The 20,024-nt window shown below is 23.9% G+C and overlaps 1 protein-coding gene and 1 long non-coding RNA gene across 2 annotated transcripts in view; one reads left to right on the top strand and one right to left on the bottom strand.

Annotated features, from left to right (window-relative positions):
* The window catches only part of LOC142321604 (uncharacterized), an 816,200-nt gene that overhangs the window by 322,187 nt on the left and 473,989 nt on the right, over positions 1-20,024 (bottom strand). The gene's annotated exons all lie outside the window — the stretch shown is intronic.
* Positions 1-20,024, top strand: part of LOC142320749 (neuronal acetylcholine receptor subunit alpha-7-like) — a 154,924-nt gene that overhangs the window by 121,587 nt on the left and 13,313 nt on the right. The window contains exon 9 of the mRNA XM_075358742.1: positions 16,368-16,454. Coding sequence (XP_075214857.1) covers positions 16,368-16,454 — 87 coding nt within the window. The remainder of the gene's footprint in view (positions 1-16,367; positions 16,455-20,024) is intronic.

Below are 20,024 nucleotides of genomic sequence, written 5' to 3'. Positions count from 1 at the left end.
TGGTTAACCTGATCGTTCCGTGCGTCATCATCTCATCAATGACTCTACTCGGTTTTACTCTGCCACATGAGTGCGGAGAGAAATTGACTTTAGGTAGATCAATGGTATTGGAAGGAAATTCCACTATTATAACCTCCAGAAATTGAAAGAACTAATATGTTTTCTTTTTATAATGATAAACGGTGTATTAATTTATTTTAATATATTTTCTAATCATAGATTCCATAAATAAACAGTTATATGCGATACATAACGAAACACAAATTTCTAGTGAAACTTTAATATAACTTACTAAGTAACAAGAATGCTATAACGGGAACACTAAAGAAATGGAGATGGAAGTGGTACTCTATTTCATTTATTGAATATGTACATACTCACCGTAATAACACCGAAATCGAGACGATTCAATCTTAAAGAATCTTTACTTGGTTCATATTAGAAATTCAGTGTAAAGAGAAAATTGAAAGATGTTAGTCTAGGAGAGACTAAAAGTAAAATTAAGTCGTAGAAACTTCTTTTAAAAAATATATAGTTTGAAACTGGTAAAGAGAAAAAGCAAGAAAAATTTATATTATTAAAAAAAAAAGATAACGTCAAATAATTATTGGTATTAAAAATTGTATGATGTTGCAACATTTTTCAATTCGCAATATTATGAGTTCTGAATCAAAAGTCTTCTTAACTATGACTATCATTGTGTTGTCTTCGATTTGAAGAGTAAACTTCAAAAACATTTTTTTTTTAATTATAATTTTTTATTAGAAAATCGATTTACAATCATTAGAAGATTGTAGATTGCAGAAGAGGTGTCACAGGTCATTTTTTTTCTCTCTTATTTTAATTTCCGATTTCTACTTATACTGTAACATAATTATAATTGAAACGAGTATTATATATTGTAGTATTTATCCAATTCCATCAACAGAATATTAACAACGAGAATAATATGAATTTTATCAACAAACGGTAAAACACAAAAAAAATTTCTACCAAAATTATATATTTTTATAAAAATATAAGAAAGATTCATTTTTCCATTTGTTAATTCAAATACTATTTTTAATTTTCTGGTAGCTCTTAGAGATCCTAGATATTTACTCATTGCATGTAGAAGGCAACAGAATACGTACAATTTACTCCTTGATAAACAAACCTGTTACTAGTTTGGCTCCTTTATTCTAGCTGAATTTCATTATACTGGTACATACATCTCTCTATAATACTCGTAATACACTACCTGAATAATCTTTCAAAAAAATAACAGTTTTTCATTATTCCAGTAGTTTTCAAACTATAATGCGAATTTTTAGTTGATATTTTAAACTTTTAACCTAGAGTTTTTTCAGATGTTCAGAATACCTAAAATACCTATACTGATATGTCTGAAATGCCTATATATCTCATATTGAATAGATAGTAATATTAAAATACTGCTATAAAAATGTATCCATTTAGTGCAACCACTAATTTTTTTTTTTTTTTTTAAATCCCTTTGTGGCAAAGGGATTCTTCTTGAAATTCATATCATAAATTTCAAGAAAATTAAATGGATTCTCTGCTGAACATAATCAAAAATGAAATAGAATATCACATCGCCATATTATAGGCCTATGTAATTGATACAGAGGATGAAGGTGAAATTTACTCTGCCTAAACAAACCATTTTAATAAAGATTGACTGAAGAAAATTGAATCAATTTATTCTTGAAGATAAGAACAATGAATTTTTAGCCTATCTTAATTAATTTATTGTAAATTGACAAATAATAATAAAATTAAAATTTATAATATCTTTAGATCCCTTGCTGGACAAGTTATGTTTGGTAATCCAAACAAGTTTTGGGGAAGAAGAAAAATTATAATAAATCCAGTTAAAAATTCTCGGACTCTCCGATTCTTTAAAGGATCTTTGATAAAGATTACAATTTTCCTCAATTAAAATTACGATGACAGTTTTATACAGTCTACTACTAATACTCTAAACGGGGATGATATTATTCGGAGGATATTACTTATGACTGCTGGGTTTGTCAATCCGAGCGAATCCGAAATATTACACCCCTGACTGCTGGTTAATAGTTGCCTATCATTTGTGTTTTGATATTACAGATTAAACCTTTAAATTAATTTTAAACGATCTTTATAAAATTAAATTTTATTTTCAGTTTCCATGTGTTTGGCATTTTTGTACTGGTAATGTTTTTTTTTTTTTTTTTTTTTTTTTTCACTTTACATTGAAAATCATTGTATTATTTAAAATAATGATTTTTTTTCTTCTCACCTTATTTTTATTGGCCTAGGGTATTCCAATTTTCTGCCACCAAAAGCCAAATTTTCATATCTTAATAATAATAATAAATAAACTATTATTATTTGTTTTATTATGTTATTACTCGTACTTATCGGTTTACATAGTAAATTTTTTCAAACTTACTTAAATTAATCTATTAAAAATTTTATTATAATCAATTACTGGAGGTTATAATTATTCTTCACAAAAATTCAAAATTATTTTGAATTGAACCACTCACTACGCACAGTAAACTAATATAAATTTCACAAAAAGTTTACAATATACATTTAGAAAAATTTTTTTAAACTGAAAATTTTGGCTATACTCCTAGAATACTAATTTTTTTTTTTTATTTTGAAAAAAAAGTTGATTACTTTTCAAAACTTTTAATTTATTCTGAATAATTTCATGCACTATTTGTTATTGATATTAATTCTTTTTTCTTCTTCTTTTTTTTTATAACAAGAACGATACATTTTTTCATCACAATATTTATGTTTAATTACGAAAAGTGAAAAATAGATCTATTAAAAATATTTTAAACCATTTATTCAAACTTTTATGTTTTTAGACAATCAAAAAAATGTAAACGTAAATATTTTTTCTAAACAAAAAATAATAGCAAAGTTTTAAACCGCAGCAATAAAATTTTCTAAAGTTCATACATTTTTTTTAATCTCAGTCATATACCTGTAATTTTATACATTTAGGTTGCAGCTACAGAAAGAGCTCATACGATGAGAAAGAATATTCATTTTTTTTACATGCAACAGACTTCTTTCTCAGCAAATTGATTTTTTTTCACGATCAACAGTATTCATCCAACCTATAAGAGCAGATAACTGTTTTTTTTTTTCAAGAAATGTATATCTTTATTCAAATAACTTTCAATTTTACCCATAAGATATAATTAAAAGCTATAGATTACTTAGTAAGAGGTATATTTTCTTTCATTATTTTTATTACAACAGTTTTTTCTATTAAAATACAGTGTTACATTACAAAAGAGTTTTCTTAATTTTCCATTGAAGAACATTCAACTTCACTGAAGTATATGATCATTGAAAATATAAGTTACTGCTTTTACTTCCTTGTACGAAGTAAAGGAAGTATTGTGATCGCGAAAAATTTCGGTTTCCAGATTTCAACAGAAATATCCATTTTGACCATCTCTGAGACCATTTTGACTAGTTCGGCGTAACGTTTGCACATACCTATGTATGTATGTATGTGTGTATCTCGCATAACTCAAAAACGACTAGCCGTAGGATGTTGAAATTTTGGATTTAGAACTGTTGTAACATCTAGATGTGCACCTCCCCTTTTTATTGCAATCGACTGAACCTAAAGTGTCCGAAAAAAGCCTAAAAGCCTAAAATCCAAAAACATTTGAGTTTTTTACTTTTTCTTAATTGCAATAATAAGCTCTGATTGACAACTTTTCAACGATTTATCATAAGTGGTACTTACTTTCATTGGTTCCAGAGTTATAGCCAAAAAAGTTTAATTAATGAAATATTTGGATCTTAGGGGAAGGCTTGAATCAGACTTCATCTCCTTTTTGTTTATTTAAATATATTGATTTATTAATAATTACTAACCTCTCATCAATATTAGAAGTTTTTAATGAAATAGAATTTTATGAACGTTTCAATTTAAAAAAAAAAATTTGTAAATGTAATTTAATAGGTGTACAAGGAAGTCATGTGTTGTTCACATCAGATATTTTAATTACATTATTTAATAGATGGCCTGACAATCCATTAAAGTATAATGTATCCAGATTCTTTGAAATTACCCAACAATTTCAAAAATTGAAAGACTTCTGATATAGACTTTCTAGAAAAACCTTTATTTTTATTACTCTTCGTCTTATGTTTTTAACTGGTTACTGGACGAATATGATTAATTAAAATTTTTATGTATTGCATATATTTTGTTAATTTAATATTCTGTCTGGATTTCAAATTTTAACATCAGTATCAAATTATGGTCATGAACAATATCTTTCAAATATATTTTGTCTTATATTATCAATCTCATCCCAACTTATCTTTAAGTAAGTGTGCTAAACCACACAAATATTTTGATCTTTAATATTTTAATAACCTCTAATATCGTCAGTGATTATTAACCAATATCTGAAAAAAGCAATCAGCTAATTTTTTTAATTTAAAATTAACAAAAGAAATGATCAGAGCTTTAAAACACAGATAATAGTTTAAAAATAAAATTCAGTACCAAAATTATGTGGTCTTCTATAGATAGATAAATTAAATGCATTACTGCAAATTTTAAATTATACTTATCAGAAATATTTAAAGTTTATGTATATATATATTCTCATAAATGTATACACCTAGATAGGTATGTGACATAAAAACGCCTTTTTTTATTCAAGAACTTTTTAAGTATTCTAGCACAGTTACTATGAGTATAGCCTGCCAATTTCAGTTAATAATATGAGGACATGAATTTTGCATGTATCAACAAAAGTGTAAGAATTTATTACTGGAAATCTTTTTTTTTTTAATTATTCACAACATGGTACGTATTTCCACCCGATATAATCAATAAACTATGATTTAAAAAAATAAGTATTTGTTTCTAATTACTGTTTTCTTTTCTGTTACTAATCAAATATTATTTTGCTTTTCTTTATTGCTTACCGATTTTATAAAAGTGTATTTCAGAATCTTTTTTACAGTACAGAATGAAGTCTACAATATATGTATTCGTAAACAGGTGAGCTGCAAGAAGTGTATACATAATAAAATGTCATTGTTAAATTATATACATTGTACTCGCATATAATATAATTATATTAATTAATTGTAACATATTAATTTATAATCATTACGTTAACCATAAATTCACCGATCATTTAATTAAAAAAAAACTAAGTGTTATTTTATTTTTTTTTTGGTTTCATTATTTTACAAGATATATATTAAATGTAATTAAAAGAAAACTAATTACATATAAATAATGAAAATATAAATTCTTATATAATTAATTTTTGTGTTTTAATACTAAAATAATAATTAAATATAACAAAATTTATTTTTATGTTATTTTATTAGTTTTCTTAATAATTATGATTTTTTTAAATTTATTTTCTATTAAAGTAAATTACCGTTCAGAAAAATTGATTTTTTTTTTATCAGTATTTTCAGTTCATTGTGACTGGGAGGGCACGTTTTTGTCAAATTAGAAAAAATTATATGATGTAGATACACATAAACGTACAATATATATATATTTTTTTTTCAATTTACAATTGACGGTACACGGTTTATAGTTTTTATAATATAAACAATAGTAAATTTTGAACAATAAATAATTTTACTAATTAAGATTGAATCAGACAACAAATTTTAAAACGCATAACAACACTGTTATTGTTTCTTTACGTACAAAGTAATTTAATAAATAAAATCTGTTCAGTAAAATAATTAAAATTCGGATTTAATTATACTTGCTTATTTAATTATACTTGCTTCGATAATATAGGTAAATATATCAATTTTAAACGTATGGTAAACATTTTCAAATAAATTTTAAGAAATATTATCTATAATTACAACAAAAAACTAGTTTACTCTTAAATCGTCATCTGGGAAGGAAAGTGACTGCTTAGTTTTTTTTTGTTTTTTTTTTTTTTAATAGTTTTAAGAGCAAACGTCTGATATAGTATTATAAAAACTATTTTTTATTTCGTTATCTGTAACTGAATTTAATTAATTTTCATAATTGATTATAATATTATAATCCTAGTCTTTTGTATTATCTTGAAATACCCTAATTAATTAAATTATATTTATTGATAAAGATTTTTCAATAAATTGTAAGGGTTCTGATTAATTTTTAATAAACTATAACACTAGTAAAATTATTAATCCTACTTCAATCAAATATTTCTAACAATCTCCTAACAATACTGAATTATACTGCTGCCCATGCATTTATTCATTTGCTTCAAATTACGAAGTACTTCTGGTATACAAGTAATAAAATCTATAATATTTTTCATTAAAGCTCTGAAAAATAAAATTGAAGCAAACTTACAACTTTTCGAAAACCGTACACTACCAACAAATATTAAACATTCTAGTTTACTTTCAAAAAACGTTCATAACAGTTATTGAAACTTGTAAATTTAATATTATACATTACTCGTTTTGTAAACTATCAAGTCAAACTGAAAGAAAAAAGAAGTTAAAAAGCATAATTATTAGAAAATTATAACCATACATAAAATCGTGTTAAGGTAATACAAAAGCTTCTTGATTTTGGGAACAATAATTTTTTTTCTACTAATATTCGGTTAGCATTTTTTGTTTCAAACAAGCAGTTATTAAAATTTGAAAGTGTTTGCCGAGTTGTAAAATATATGTTTTTTAAAATTCACCCTATTTTTTTTTTTTAATTTATTATTCTTAATATTTCAACTGGTTTCACTTATTCTTGAAAACGTCGCGTAATTACAAAAAAAAATTATCGTCTGGGGTCAGTTCAGTATTATTTTTTTAATATAAAAAACTTTTCTTACATTATATTAAATTTATTATTCAATTTTATGTAGTTCTACATCCTATTTATAGTTTTAAACAAATTTATGGTAGTGGAAGGAAAAGAAAAGAAATGATTTTTAGATAAATCAGGGCATCAATCATGAGTGATTGATTATTTGATCGTTCATTGACTTTAGAGTGGTTGATATGTACAGGTGTAACAATTCTGCTGTCACTCACCGTTTTCCTAAATATGGTAGCCGAGACGATGCCCGCTACTTCTGATGCTGTCCCTCTCCTAGGTAACATTAAATCATCAGAATATTGCTTGGAGGCAGAGGGGAATATTTTATATATTTTCCTCTCTATATCTGTTTTTCATCCTTTCTTTATTTACTTTGTCTTTTATTTTCACGATATTTAGTTTTTCTCATCGTTCTTTTTCTGTGCTCTGTCGTAAAAATTTGTATAAATATATAATAGATAATACATAAGACATCGGTTGAAAAGTCACCTTACAGCATTAATGATAACTATTGGTTATTTTGTCCGGTAGAGGAAATAGTTCGAGTAATTAAAATTATTTACTTTTACCGCATTAAATATCTATTTGCTATCGTTTCAAATGCAAATTTAGGTTTCAGTCGATGTCACTTGTATCATATATATTTATACATATATCGTTGTATATGTATACTAACATGTCATACATATATATACGCTTACTATTTGCTTTCATTTAATCATTTTAAATATCCTATACTGTAAACCATTCAAATCCTATTGCATAAACACCTACCATCATGAGATCAGCATATTTTTAATATTGATAAATATTATCAATAATAAACGCACTATCCAGTGTTTTTTTTTTCAATCAGAATAGTATTACTATTCAATTTTAAACTTTTTTCGGGAAGAAAAAATTTAAAATTGGTTGAATTTAATATTTTTCTAATGTATTATTTGTATCCAGAAAATTAATATTTTTTAAAATTATATGAATATAATTTTTTTTTTGTTAATTTGTATATGAATTTCAATTATTCAATTTATTTTCAGATGATACATTCTTAATACAGAATGAATTACAGTTACAGTTTCATTATTGCTGTAGCATAATTAATTTAAAAATGTAACTAACATACAGCTATTACTTTTACGTATATATATTTTTTGCTTTTATTATATACAATACCATCCTTAAATTTATACATTCCTTCCAGTACATGCTTTACGAAATTTACCTGAGTCCATATAATAGTAACATTTATACGAATTTCATACCAAGATTTATTAAAAAAGGAAATTACTCTCAGTAGAAACATTTCATTTTATTTTACACTTGGGCCGCCATTTCTGTCATATACTTCTCCAAGGCTGAAGTCCTGAATATTGTAAATATATTACACCCTTCAATTGTAAATATGAATATAATATATTTTAATGATATAAAGTGTTACATTTCATGGATGAAAAATATAAAGTACATAACTCTCTTTCAACCTAAATCACTATTTGTATCACGATTTAATAGTTTCCGAATATTCAGTTTTTTATTCGTTTATCACACACTTATGCGGTCTTTACGGGGAGTACACCGTCAATACTCGACCGTCATTGTGATCCTTCTACCATAACTTCATTTCTTTCAACACAAATTCCATTCCCATATATTTCTCTACATTGAAACCTACAAAATACACTAAATAAAATTGAAATTGTACAAGCTGAAAAAATTTTTACAAAATAATTGGCTATTCATTTGAGGAATATAAATCCGAGAAAATATTTATATAATACTTTAACGAATATTCATATCAACTCTTCCTTCATTACTAAAAAGTCTTGAAAGAATGTTTTAATTTATCTAATGGAAAAGACAGAGATAGAGAAAATTAAAAACTAGATTATAGTGGAGTATTTTCCTATTTGTTTTAATTCGTGAAGTAGTTTATACCGCAAACACTACGGATACATTTCAAATATCCCTTCATAATATTTCTCTTTATACGCCTTCACGATTAGATTTATTTATTATTTCCACTTTAACATAACGTAAATCATAAAATTCAATTCTACTTGTAAATTATTAAACGTTATTATATTACTAAACGGTGGTCCATAAGTAAAATGAATGTGATCTCTACTGTTGGCTATCGCGCGTTTTTATTAATCGATGATAAAATGAAACAAACATTTTTACCGATTAAAGAATTAGAAAACTAATGTTTTAAATAATACTTTCACCTTAAATATTATTTAATTACGTGCGTTTTTCTTTAATTATTTACCGTACACTGCAGTAACATAATAGTTGGTTACACTTGTTTATAAAAAAAAAAAAACATATTCGTAATGGGGCATTAAATTTTTGAATTTGCATACCGTTTTTCAAGAACATTGGGTTATTATTAAAATTTAAAAGAAATATTAAAATTTTAAAAATCGAAATAAAAAGTAAACATAGTCTTGTCATATTTTGCTTGCTTTAGCTTCTGCGCAAATACATTTACTTTTTTAACTTTTATTTCTACTTTATGATTACAAACAATCCCCAAACTAAAAGTTAAACAATTATTAATATTTTAAGAACAAAATATTATATCATGTTATAAGTTTCCATATTGTTCATAATTCATTTTTTATACTTTATTAGAATCTTTCATTTATTTATTCTTTTTATTTATTTCATTTATTTATTTTTTTTTTTTTTGTTGTAGAAAATTACAGATTTGTTCAATAAATGTTACGTTTAAAGAGAAGTAATTAATCACAATAGTTCCACCAATTAATTAGATTGTAAGCTAATACGTTTTTTATGTAATTTTTTAATTTGTTGATTTATTTTATTATATAACAGAAGATATTTTTTAACAGCTTGTTTTAATGTTGATTTGTTTATTCATTTTATTTTTGTTTAATTAGTTTCATTTTACTTATAAAAGTAATTTCTAAATGCGATAATTGTATATTTTAATAAGCTGATTTATCCTAAATAACATCCTGTACATTGCTTTGTTTATAACGTCATCAGCCAACCTCAAGAAATGAATGTGTAATTTTTTATTTTTATAGATTTTTTGTTTTAATAGAAAATCAGTTTTTTTCTCATGCTGTGGCTCTTTGTTTTAGATGTCACTGTATTGCTCTCGCTAACGTTTTTTCTAAACATGGTAGCTGAGACAATGCCTCCAACATCGGAGAGGCCACTGATAGGTAACAGCTGAAAGCGTATTGCTTACAAATTTTCCCCTCCCCTTTTGCCCCATTTTTTCCTATTGAATGATACTTGGACTCAGAGGGGTTTTTTCTTAGGCTTTTTTGCATGCATGGCAAATTAAACTTTTATATAATTATTTAGCTGTTTATTTTAATAACTGATAAGTATTAATAATTTAGGAATTTATGGAAGGAATATATTAAACCCTTTTTTTCCTTCCCCATTATATTTAATTGCATCAAATTTCATCCAAATTTTTTTTTATAGTAATTTTTTTTTTCGATTTTTGGTAAGTAATAAAAATATTTTATACCATTTTAAATCACAAAATTATTTTTACAGTAGAAATATCTGAAACTATATATTTCTAAAATATTACTTCACTTTTCGGCTAAATATTTATATCGTTTAATTTATTTAATTCATGATAAACTTTACGATTGAAACCGTTTAAAACAATGAAATAAATAAAATTTTCTGAAATTATTTAAAAACATGTCATCTTCATAATTAAATTCTATCATTAAATATTTGTTCATTTGAGATTTTTCTTTTTTTAAAAGCTAATAATAAAATCAATTGTCAAATCTCAATCCGTTTTTTTTATTTTCAGTTAACGAAAATAATATTTTATGACACATTTATTGTAAAGAAATTAAAACTTCTGCATAGAAAAATACACATAATATTTTAACTCAATTAATTAATAACAATTCAATTACTTTAATATATCGTTCGTAGACCGATACATATTAAATCGTATTTCAAATAAATATATTAATGTAGAAAACAAAAAACAAACTTATTTAGGTTTTATCGAAACGTTTGCAGGCAAAAATCACTAAAGCAAAATATACAGATAATACTATAATTTAACTTAGTTTTAATGTTTGATTTTCTTCAGTTTAACCTCCGTTAAAATATAAATTATTAGCTTATAATTTTATCCTCTCAATAAATACTGTTTTGTCCAATAACAAACATTTCTATTTTTTTAAAGATAGTTTTTAATTATTATTAAAATTTTCTTCAGTAGAAAATTAAAAAAACAAAAGTTTAATAAAAAAATTTGGAATTTTAAAAAACATGGTGAAATTTTATAAAAATCTTCTTTTTTTAAATGAAAAAAGGTAATATTTTATAAAAAATTATAAAATAGGCACCATTTAAAGAATCAAGAATTAATAAAAGACTATAATTTTAAAATTCTTGAGAAATTTGACAAGTTTAAAATATTTACTATTTATCACTCTTGGGATTAGGTGGAATTGGTATACTTAATATTAGTAATATTAATATTAAAATTTCTATTATTGTAATATTCTTATTTTTATTATTTTATTAATGAAATGCTTAAACATACTTAAAATAAGGTTAAGATTTTTCAGTATAAAAAAAGATTCTCCTTTAAACAAGTTAAATTACGAGTAAAAAATTATTATTTACATATATAATTTAAGCAAAATTTAGTAACGGTTAATTAATCCAAAAATTATGCAAATTTTGAAATTCTCTACAAACTAGAATTTAATTATAGCGAGATCGATCTAAAAATAGACACTTTTAAAGAAATTGTTAATTTAATAAAATCGGAACCTCATGATGGATTTATTAAGCACGTTATAACGAAAATTTTATGGTTGAAAATGTTTTTTTTTTAATAAAAAAATAATATCTATTCACTATGGTTTTATATCTATCAGTAAAAAAACATTTTTTTTAAAGATAAAAGTCATACGCTCACTTGTCTACACATATTTTGTATGTCAATCCAAAAGTGAACGAAAAAAAAATTAATCTTATCGAGCATAATTCATTGGACAAAACACTATACGTGAAATTTCATTATATGCCACTAAATTTCATCCAAATAATTAATTTAATATAATTAATTAATATATAACGATCCTTTTAATAAAAGTCATAAATATTTTAACATAATTTAATAATATACACTCGTATTTCTTCGATTAGGTATAAAATTCCATAATTTAATAAAAAATCACATTAAAATACAGAAAATATGGAAAGAGCCAATTTTATTTTATAAAATATTAATTTTAAAATTCAGGGTTCAAATCTTAATTACCCTTGTGCATTTCAACCAAAAACTTCGATTTTAATTTTCTAAACACTAAACTTCACATTAAGGGATATTAGACACAATAAAAACTTATTTATTACACATTAAATTTGTACATAATTATTGACCAAAGCCCATGTATATAAAACTAGAATTCTAGCAGTTATTGTGATGATCAAAATAGGGTAGATTACCAGCCTGCATCCTTTTCATCCGTTCCAAGTTCCACAATTTTTCTTTGTTCTTATCTTATATCTAATTTTTTTTCAGGTTTTGTATACAGTGCCTCTCTCAGTGGATTGCAGTTAAGCTACAAGTTGGTTTTTAATTACTTTAAAGAAATACATATTTTTTCTAAATCTGTGCAGACTCTAATAGTATATCCCCTTGAGAAAATTTCACATTCCTCTTTTTAAAAATTTTGAATAGAAAGATAATATCGTTGAACGTATCGACATGATTATATTGTTTTTGCTTTAATGAAAATCTATTTATAAATAAATGTTATCTGAATTTAGCGGATACTGCATATAATCAAATATACTACTTATGTACCGTTTGCGAACAAAATAATTGTTTTGAGGGAAAACTAAACAAACACGATCAACAACCGTTTTACTCTATTACATATTTTGTAATGATTTCTTTATTTTTTTGTTACTGGTTTCGTATTTTCCAAGTTAGACTATATGAATTAGGATACCCTTTCAATTGAATTATTGACTACCATCTATTCGTAAAACTCAACAATATTTTATTACAGAAAACATTTTCGTCAGAAAACTTCAAATTGCCGTAAAAATCATATCAATCATGAAAATTCACATAAAGATATTATGGTAACTCAAATTATTTGTACCAGTAAGAGATTTCAGCTTTTACAGGAAATTAGTTTACTATATAAAATAAACACTTTTAATTTTATTAATTAAAAGCGAACTAAAATTAAATTTTATAAATTAAACTAATAATAAGAAATAATTTGAAATAATCATTCCCATTAGAACCGTTTAACTCATATTGGAGTATACAACAACCACTAAGCATCATCATAAAATCAGAAGCCGTCAAAAACCTTATTTTCATTAAATATTTAACTCAAATCGATTAAAAAGTTAATAAAAAATATTTAGTGATTTCCAGAGAATTTTTTTCTGCGGATTTAAATGTAATTCTTAATATTCAGAATCACCTTTCTAATCAACAATATCTTTCTTTACTAGTAATCAGGGAAATAATTTAATATGTCCAGTAACTTCAAAAAACTCCGAAAATGGCATCTAAACTTCATTATTGATAATAATGATGTATTAGAATTTCTTTAAAATCCATATAGAAGTTATTATCATTTCAATGAAGTAGTAAATTAAAATACCGGCTGTTATGATTTGGCACTAGAAACAAATTTGTTTTAATATAAAAGAATAAATATTAAATTTTTTTTCAGAAAAATTTATTTATTTTTCTTCAGAAAATGTCTTATTTATATGATCCGGAATAACAAAGGGTCTTGTTAAGATGGTCTTACGGTAAACACTGTAGGAAATCGTTTTTAGATCTCAATCCATAGATTACTGTATTCGAGGTCGGGGTAGCTGTTAAAAGATATCGCTTTTAAGCCGTTTTCTTCACTTCTATGTAAAAATTACAGCTTTTATTATTTTTTTTTATAAATTGCATTACTGATCTTTTTGTTTTATCACTTACACTCATTCCAGTCTTCATTATTGTTTTAATTCCTTATAACTCGTATGTGACAAATAAATTTGTTTATTTTCTTCACAATATTACGCTTATTACCATTTTTTCTCCTATCAAGAACATGTTTATAATTGGCCTAGCGGATGCATTGCATTTTTAATAATTTCCTACAGTATTACATTTTAATTGATTTCTTACTTTCTAGTTTCTTTTTGTACTATTTTTCTGGAATCATAGCCTTTAGTTGTAATTTGTAATTTTTACAAATTACGTTTTTGTAAAAAAAAAGATAATAAAATTGTTGGCTTAAGAATTAAGTATCACTGATTAATTTCAAAATGATAAGTTACGCGTAGATTACTCTTGAAATCCTAGTCGTTTAATCTTCTCACGTAAACTATTCCAGTTAGTATGTAATCTCGTAAGTAAAATAAAATATTTTATTTAAAAAATAAAGAATAGTCCTGTTAGACATCTAGAAAAACAATTCAAAGCCGGCCAAACATAACCATCGAATATAAATAGACTTCGATCACAATGAATAAATTGTAGGAGAATTTAGGTGAACAATTAAGGTTTTACTTAAATTGGTAGTGCATTTCCCCATGTGTCTGATATTTAAAAAATATCAATAATTGTAAATTTATTGTTATACCTCATTCAATACGTTAGCAACAGGATCTGTAATCATTATCTTCAATATTTGGAAATCAACTAAAATCTTTGAAAACAGTTTTTGTTTGTCAGAACCTCTTAAGAAAGTATCTGGCGGGTTTATATCTGATAATCGGTTTTAATCGTACGATCGAAAGTACCATAACCCTAGCTCTTAAGTAATTAAACATGAAAAATAAAAATAATTTGGTGGATGAACATTTCCGTGTCCTACTACAACTTTTTAGTAAATAAAGTCTGAGTGCTTCGACAGAATATTGCAATACCACTCTGAGCATTGTTTACTCAGCAATATTGGGCGTTATATAAGGAAATATTGATTGAGTATTTCCTTAATAAAGATTTTCTTCATAAATGATCTGGGTTCAAGAGTGTGATACCATTGGTAGAATCACCACTCCAAAATTTTTCGTAAGATTTTATGCTAGTAAAGAACAAATTTCATTAAAAAAATGTTATCAAATAAATGATAAAACCAAATACGCCCTGTTTCTATCCTCTCCAAATAGTTGTTAGGCAATGAAAGATAATAAATTTATTGTTGTTTAAATATTTTCAATTCCGTAATCCATTATTAGGATATTTCATTATAGAATTATTCTATTGTTAGGAATACAGAAATTTATTAAATTTGTAAGATAAATAAAACTCTAGACTTATAATCGACGAAAAACAACTAAAAAATATATATAACAGGACATATTTTCATTCGAAAAATAATATCTACACGTGTTTTGTTTCGTTATGAATATAACAACAAATTTTTTAACAGAATTGTTTGTATCCAGATATTTAAAAATTTTAAAGATAATTAATTTTTAAATGATATATGTATAAACTTAATAATTAGTTCACTATGAATTATAACGGTATTCACGACTACAATTGTACACAATTTTTAAAGAATTACATTTTTCTAATAAACAAACAAATAGAAAAGAACGGGAGTAAAATTGGTGATATTGATCAGAATTATTTTTAATGTTTTGAAATTTTATTTTTTACTATTAAATTTCTAGTTAATGTTATAAATTTTAAACCTAAATAAATATTCTTTACCTTCTAAAACTCCGATATATATAAAATATAAACATAAATCATAAAATAATTTTATAAGAAAATTAATTTTTATTAAGATCAAATAATTTTAACAATATTAATAAACAAATAATACACTTCTTCAGTTCTGAATATATGAATTAAATTTAAAGCACGGATAGCAGTCAAAAAAATAATTATAATCAATTGACTATTAAAAAGAAATCCTTTTTGAAAAATACTGTTTTTTTTTTTATGTACATTAAAAAACGTAATGTTTTTTTATAATTAAAAAAAAGATGTTTATAGGAAAACAGCTGTTTTTTCGTCATATTTTAACAAAATCAATAAATGAATTCTGTACGTTACTTTGATAAAAAAAATAATAAATTTAAAATTCTGAAATAGTCCTTTTAAATCCTTGAATTAAGGAAATGATTTTTGTAACGATTAGATTAAATGAAACCTAAAAGGAGGAATAGATAGTGGAAGATTAATATTCATTTAATAATCTTGAAACCGTACCTTTTAGAAAGAAAGAAAATTAGAAATTATATATATATATATATATATATATATATATATATATATATATATAATAAAGTTTTCATAGTTTACAGTTACATACACACGAAAGTTGCATACTGCATGATTAACAATCAAGAGAATGTCAACATTATTTTTTAATAGGAAAAGATAATTTTTTTAATTTATTATCAATAATGAGGAAAAGAATAGAATTTTCAGCAACATTTTCAGGTACTTATATTCTTGTGAAGAAGTCAACAGACAAGAAGCTGCAGAATAAATTTAACAAAAAAATCTGTTGTGTTACAGGGGTGACAATCTTGCTCTCATTGACCGTGTTTCATAATCTTGTAGCCGAGACCCTGCCGCAAGTGTCTGATGCCATGCCTGTCCTAGGTGCGGCCATTTCCGATCCATTGAACGGCGTCGCACTAACTCCGGCCTAGATGAATTTTAACTGCATCATCCAGATATAATTATAACAGAAAAAAATATTTCCGCGAATGTAAAGAATTTATTCCGCAGAATATACGCTTCCGCGAAAAGATTTATAGGCCAAATTAAATATAAATAAAACTAATAAATAATAATAATATAAATTTTATTCTAACTCTTGGAAAAATACTATAATTATTAAAATAAAATTATAAAAATTCAACGTACGTTTAAAATTTAAATAAAATAATCTGTGAAAAATGAATACAATTAAATAAAGAAAATTATTTTTGAATCACAATAATAATTATTAATATTAAATGTCCAACTCTAAATAGTATTTAATAAAAACGAGATAGTAATCTCGTTCTATTCGCTTTATGGTACATTTCAATCATAGTTGTCGAATATAGTTAAATTCTATTCATCATGACATATATTCAAAATCTTCGGAAATAGATGAAATAACAAAAACAAATACCGTTTGATAATTTGGAATAAATCGCATCAGCATCAAAAGGGATTTAGACAAAAAAGATTCGCGATTGAGTGAAAATCCACATTTAGTAGGGCGGAAAAGTAAATTCCTTTTACAAAGAAAAATACTAAATCTTCTCAGTAAATGATTTAACTCTTTACAGATGTTTTTCTCATGACTGTGAAAAACCCTATTGAGCATATTTGAATTGATATATAATTGACTTTATTAAACTTGTTACTACATTAAAATAAATAGACATACTTATAAAAGAGTACTATTTTTCAAATCTGATAAGAGAAATAAAATAAAAATATCATGAAGATAGAATATTATTTATATTAAGTCCATTTTTCAAAACTAAACAATTTTTTAACTTTTTTATTTTATTTCTAACAGCAAAATAATAGAGTTTAAAAATTACCAATGATTCAAATAAAATGATTAAATGATTTCAATGATTTAAATAAAATGTAAATCATTGAATAATTATGTAATTTATAATTTATGTACTATGTTCTTGCTATAAAAACCGTATTCCATTAATTTTTATCAATGAACTTGTAAGAGATACCTAATAATAATATTATTTAGAAAAAATTTTAAACGATAAATAAATAAAAATTAAATTTCTTATTCGTTAGGATATTTTTTAGGTTAAATATTTATCTATTAAACACTCCCGTTCAGTAAATATCTATCTTCCTCAATTATTGTTTCATTGGTGCGCAAACTTTGTTTTTCGCTAGTGCTAAGTAAATTCCAAGAAAATATTACAGAATGCAGCATATTAAATTAATAAGTAAAAAACATTTTTGTGTGTGTTTCTTTTTATTCTTGGGTGAATAAAAATTAATAAACAATACAGTTTCAATATTCAAAATATAATGTAAAATCTTCGAGTGAGATTTCTTTAATTATGATCAAAATCAAACAAATTTTATAGAAATTCCACCTCAAATTTTACTAAACCTTATTTGTGGGTATTGAAAAAATAAATTTTTGATTTTCCCGTATTTCTTTTTTCTCTGAGGAAGAAAATAAAATATTAACATGAATTACTGATGTTATATCGTAAATGGATAATAAAAGATTTGGAAGGTTTTTTTTTAATTTAAATAATGCTTACCAGCAGCCTAGGTAAGTTAATTGTATCAGTAGTAGATATTTGTATAACATTTGGTCAAATTATACTTAAATCTAGTGATTTAGGTACTGGAGAATGGGTGTTAAGTAATATTTATTTTTTTTTATAAAATTGTTTTTTTCTCTAGAATATTTTAAAAAAATAAATGTTTAGTTGGTACATACAACTTAAAAATTATTATTTTTCTTCCTCACTTAACATTTTATTGACCCTCAAACTTTGCTTTTTCTAGTATAAATTTCTGTACCATCTACTTATACGTAACGCATTTCATACGCTAAGATTTTTTGGTTATCGAGTGATAAAATAAAAAATGATTTCATTAATAAAAAAAATTTTTTTATCACTTTAAAATCTGAAAATTGTAATCTAATTATACATTTTTTAATATATTATCTCTAAATTAAAAACATATACTAATTTTTAGAGATTGTAGATATTTCAGTCTAATAATAATAATGTACTGAAATAAAAAAAAACAAATTACACACTAATTTGTTTGCAAAATTCTATCCTAATACCATTAAAAAAAAACGATAATTTAGAAAATAAATTCTTATAAAAATCTCATTTACCTATGAATTCTATAAAAAATTAATAATCGTATGAATAATTACTGTAAATTTGAAGTCATAATAGAGATTTTAATATAGTTCTTTGAGCGACCACTGTCTAACAAAACGTAAAGTTGTAATCTGGACCGTATTTATTTATATTAAATATATATAGTTAATATGTTTAAGATTTATGTATTTTGTATCGTGATCTGAATATCCTAACATTGAATATCTTTAGAATCGCTTAGGACGTCGGAACTGAACAATCTTTTTTTCCTATTCATTCATTTTCTATAAAATGATTCGATGAAGACTAAATAATTTAGTGCGAGTCATAAAATTACAACAATAATTTTTTTACCGTGGAACTAATATTTGGTTATTTATTATGAACAAATATATTTCAATACATGTACGCAAGAACTTACGTTTAAGTACCCAAAAATAATTAAACCAAAATAAATCGTTTATATAAATATAACAATTATATCAATATAATTAGTATAAAATAATATTTAATAGCTATAAAAATATTAAAAAGTGTAAGTTTACATATAAAAATATGAAATAAAATTATAAAGATATAAATAAATACAGTAATTTTCTGTTTGACTATAAATAATTTAAGTATATTTTTATTCAATAGAAAATATTAATATGTACATAAGATTTCATAATGATTTAATCATGCAAATTAAGTATATAATAATTCGCTTTTCAAACAAAAAAAAATAAAAATGATTTTTTTTAAGCCAGCGTTGTGTGACTCCGTTCAATGGCAGAAAAGGAAGCCACTGACTAGGATGGAAAAAATTAATTAAAACTGAGTTCAGGACAAAGAAAAGTTAATTGTTTTCTTTTTATTAAATATTCTGTTATAATTACAAGTGAAATAAATTGTAATTTTTTCATGTCAAAATTAATTCATTTTTAACATCATTAAAATATACATATATAATAAAATCTATATTAAAAATATTTATTTTGCGTATAAAATAAGTAGTAAAGTTCTGAACTCAGTTAAAAATAATGTATTTTAGATAAATAATTTTGTATTTATTTAAATATTTATATATAATAATCGTTTGCTTGTGTATAGATTTCTGTGTCACAAAGCTGTTTGCTGTGTTTTCGCCTGGAACCTTATCATTCTGGTCAGATAAAAAAAAAAAAAAACCAACTAATAAGCAAACAACAAACTTTATTTTCAATTTTAATAAAATAAAATAAAGCGGAAGGATTTTATTGGTCAATATAGAAAGAATTTTATTCCACTGATATTTGAAAACTTCTATATTATTTACGTCTAATTAATTATTATTTTTTCTAATAGTATTTATAAAAATTTA

Source organism: Lycorma delicatula, chromosome 3 (genome assembly GCF_047948215.1).
Source record: "Lycorma delicatula isolate Av1 chromosome 3, ASM4794821v1, whole genome shotgun sequence".
Classification (NCBI taxonomy): Eukaryota; Metazoa; Arthropoda; class Insecta; order Hemiptera; family Fulgoridae; genus Lycorma; species Lycorma delicatula.
The sequence above is the reverse complement of the archived record's forward strand: the minus strand, read 5'-3'. Positions and strand labels throughout refer to the sequence as shown.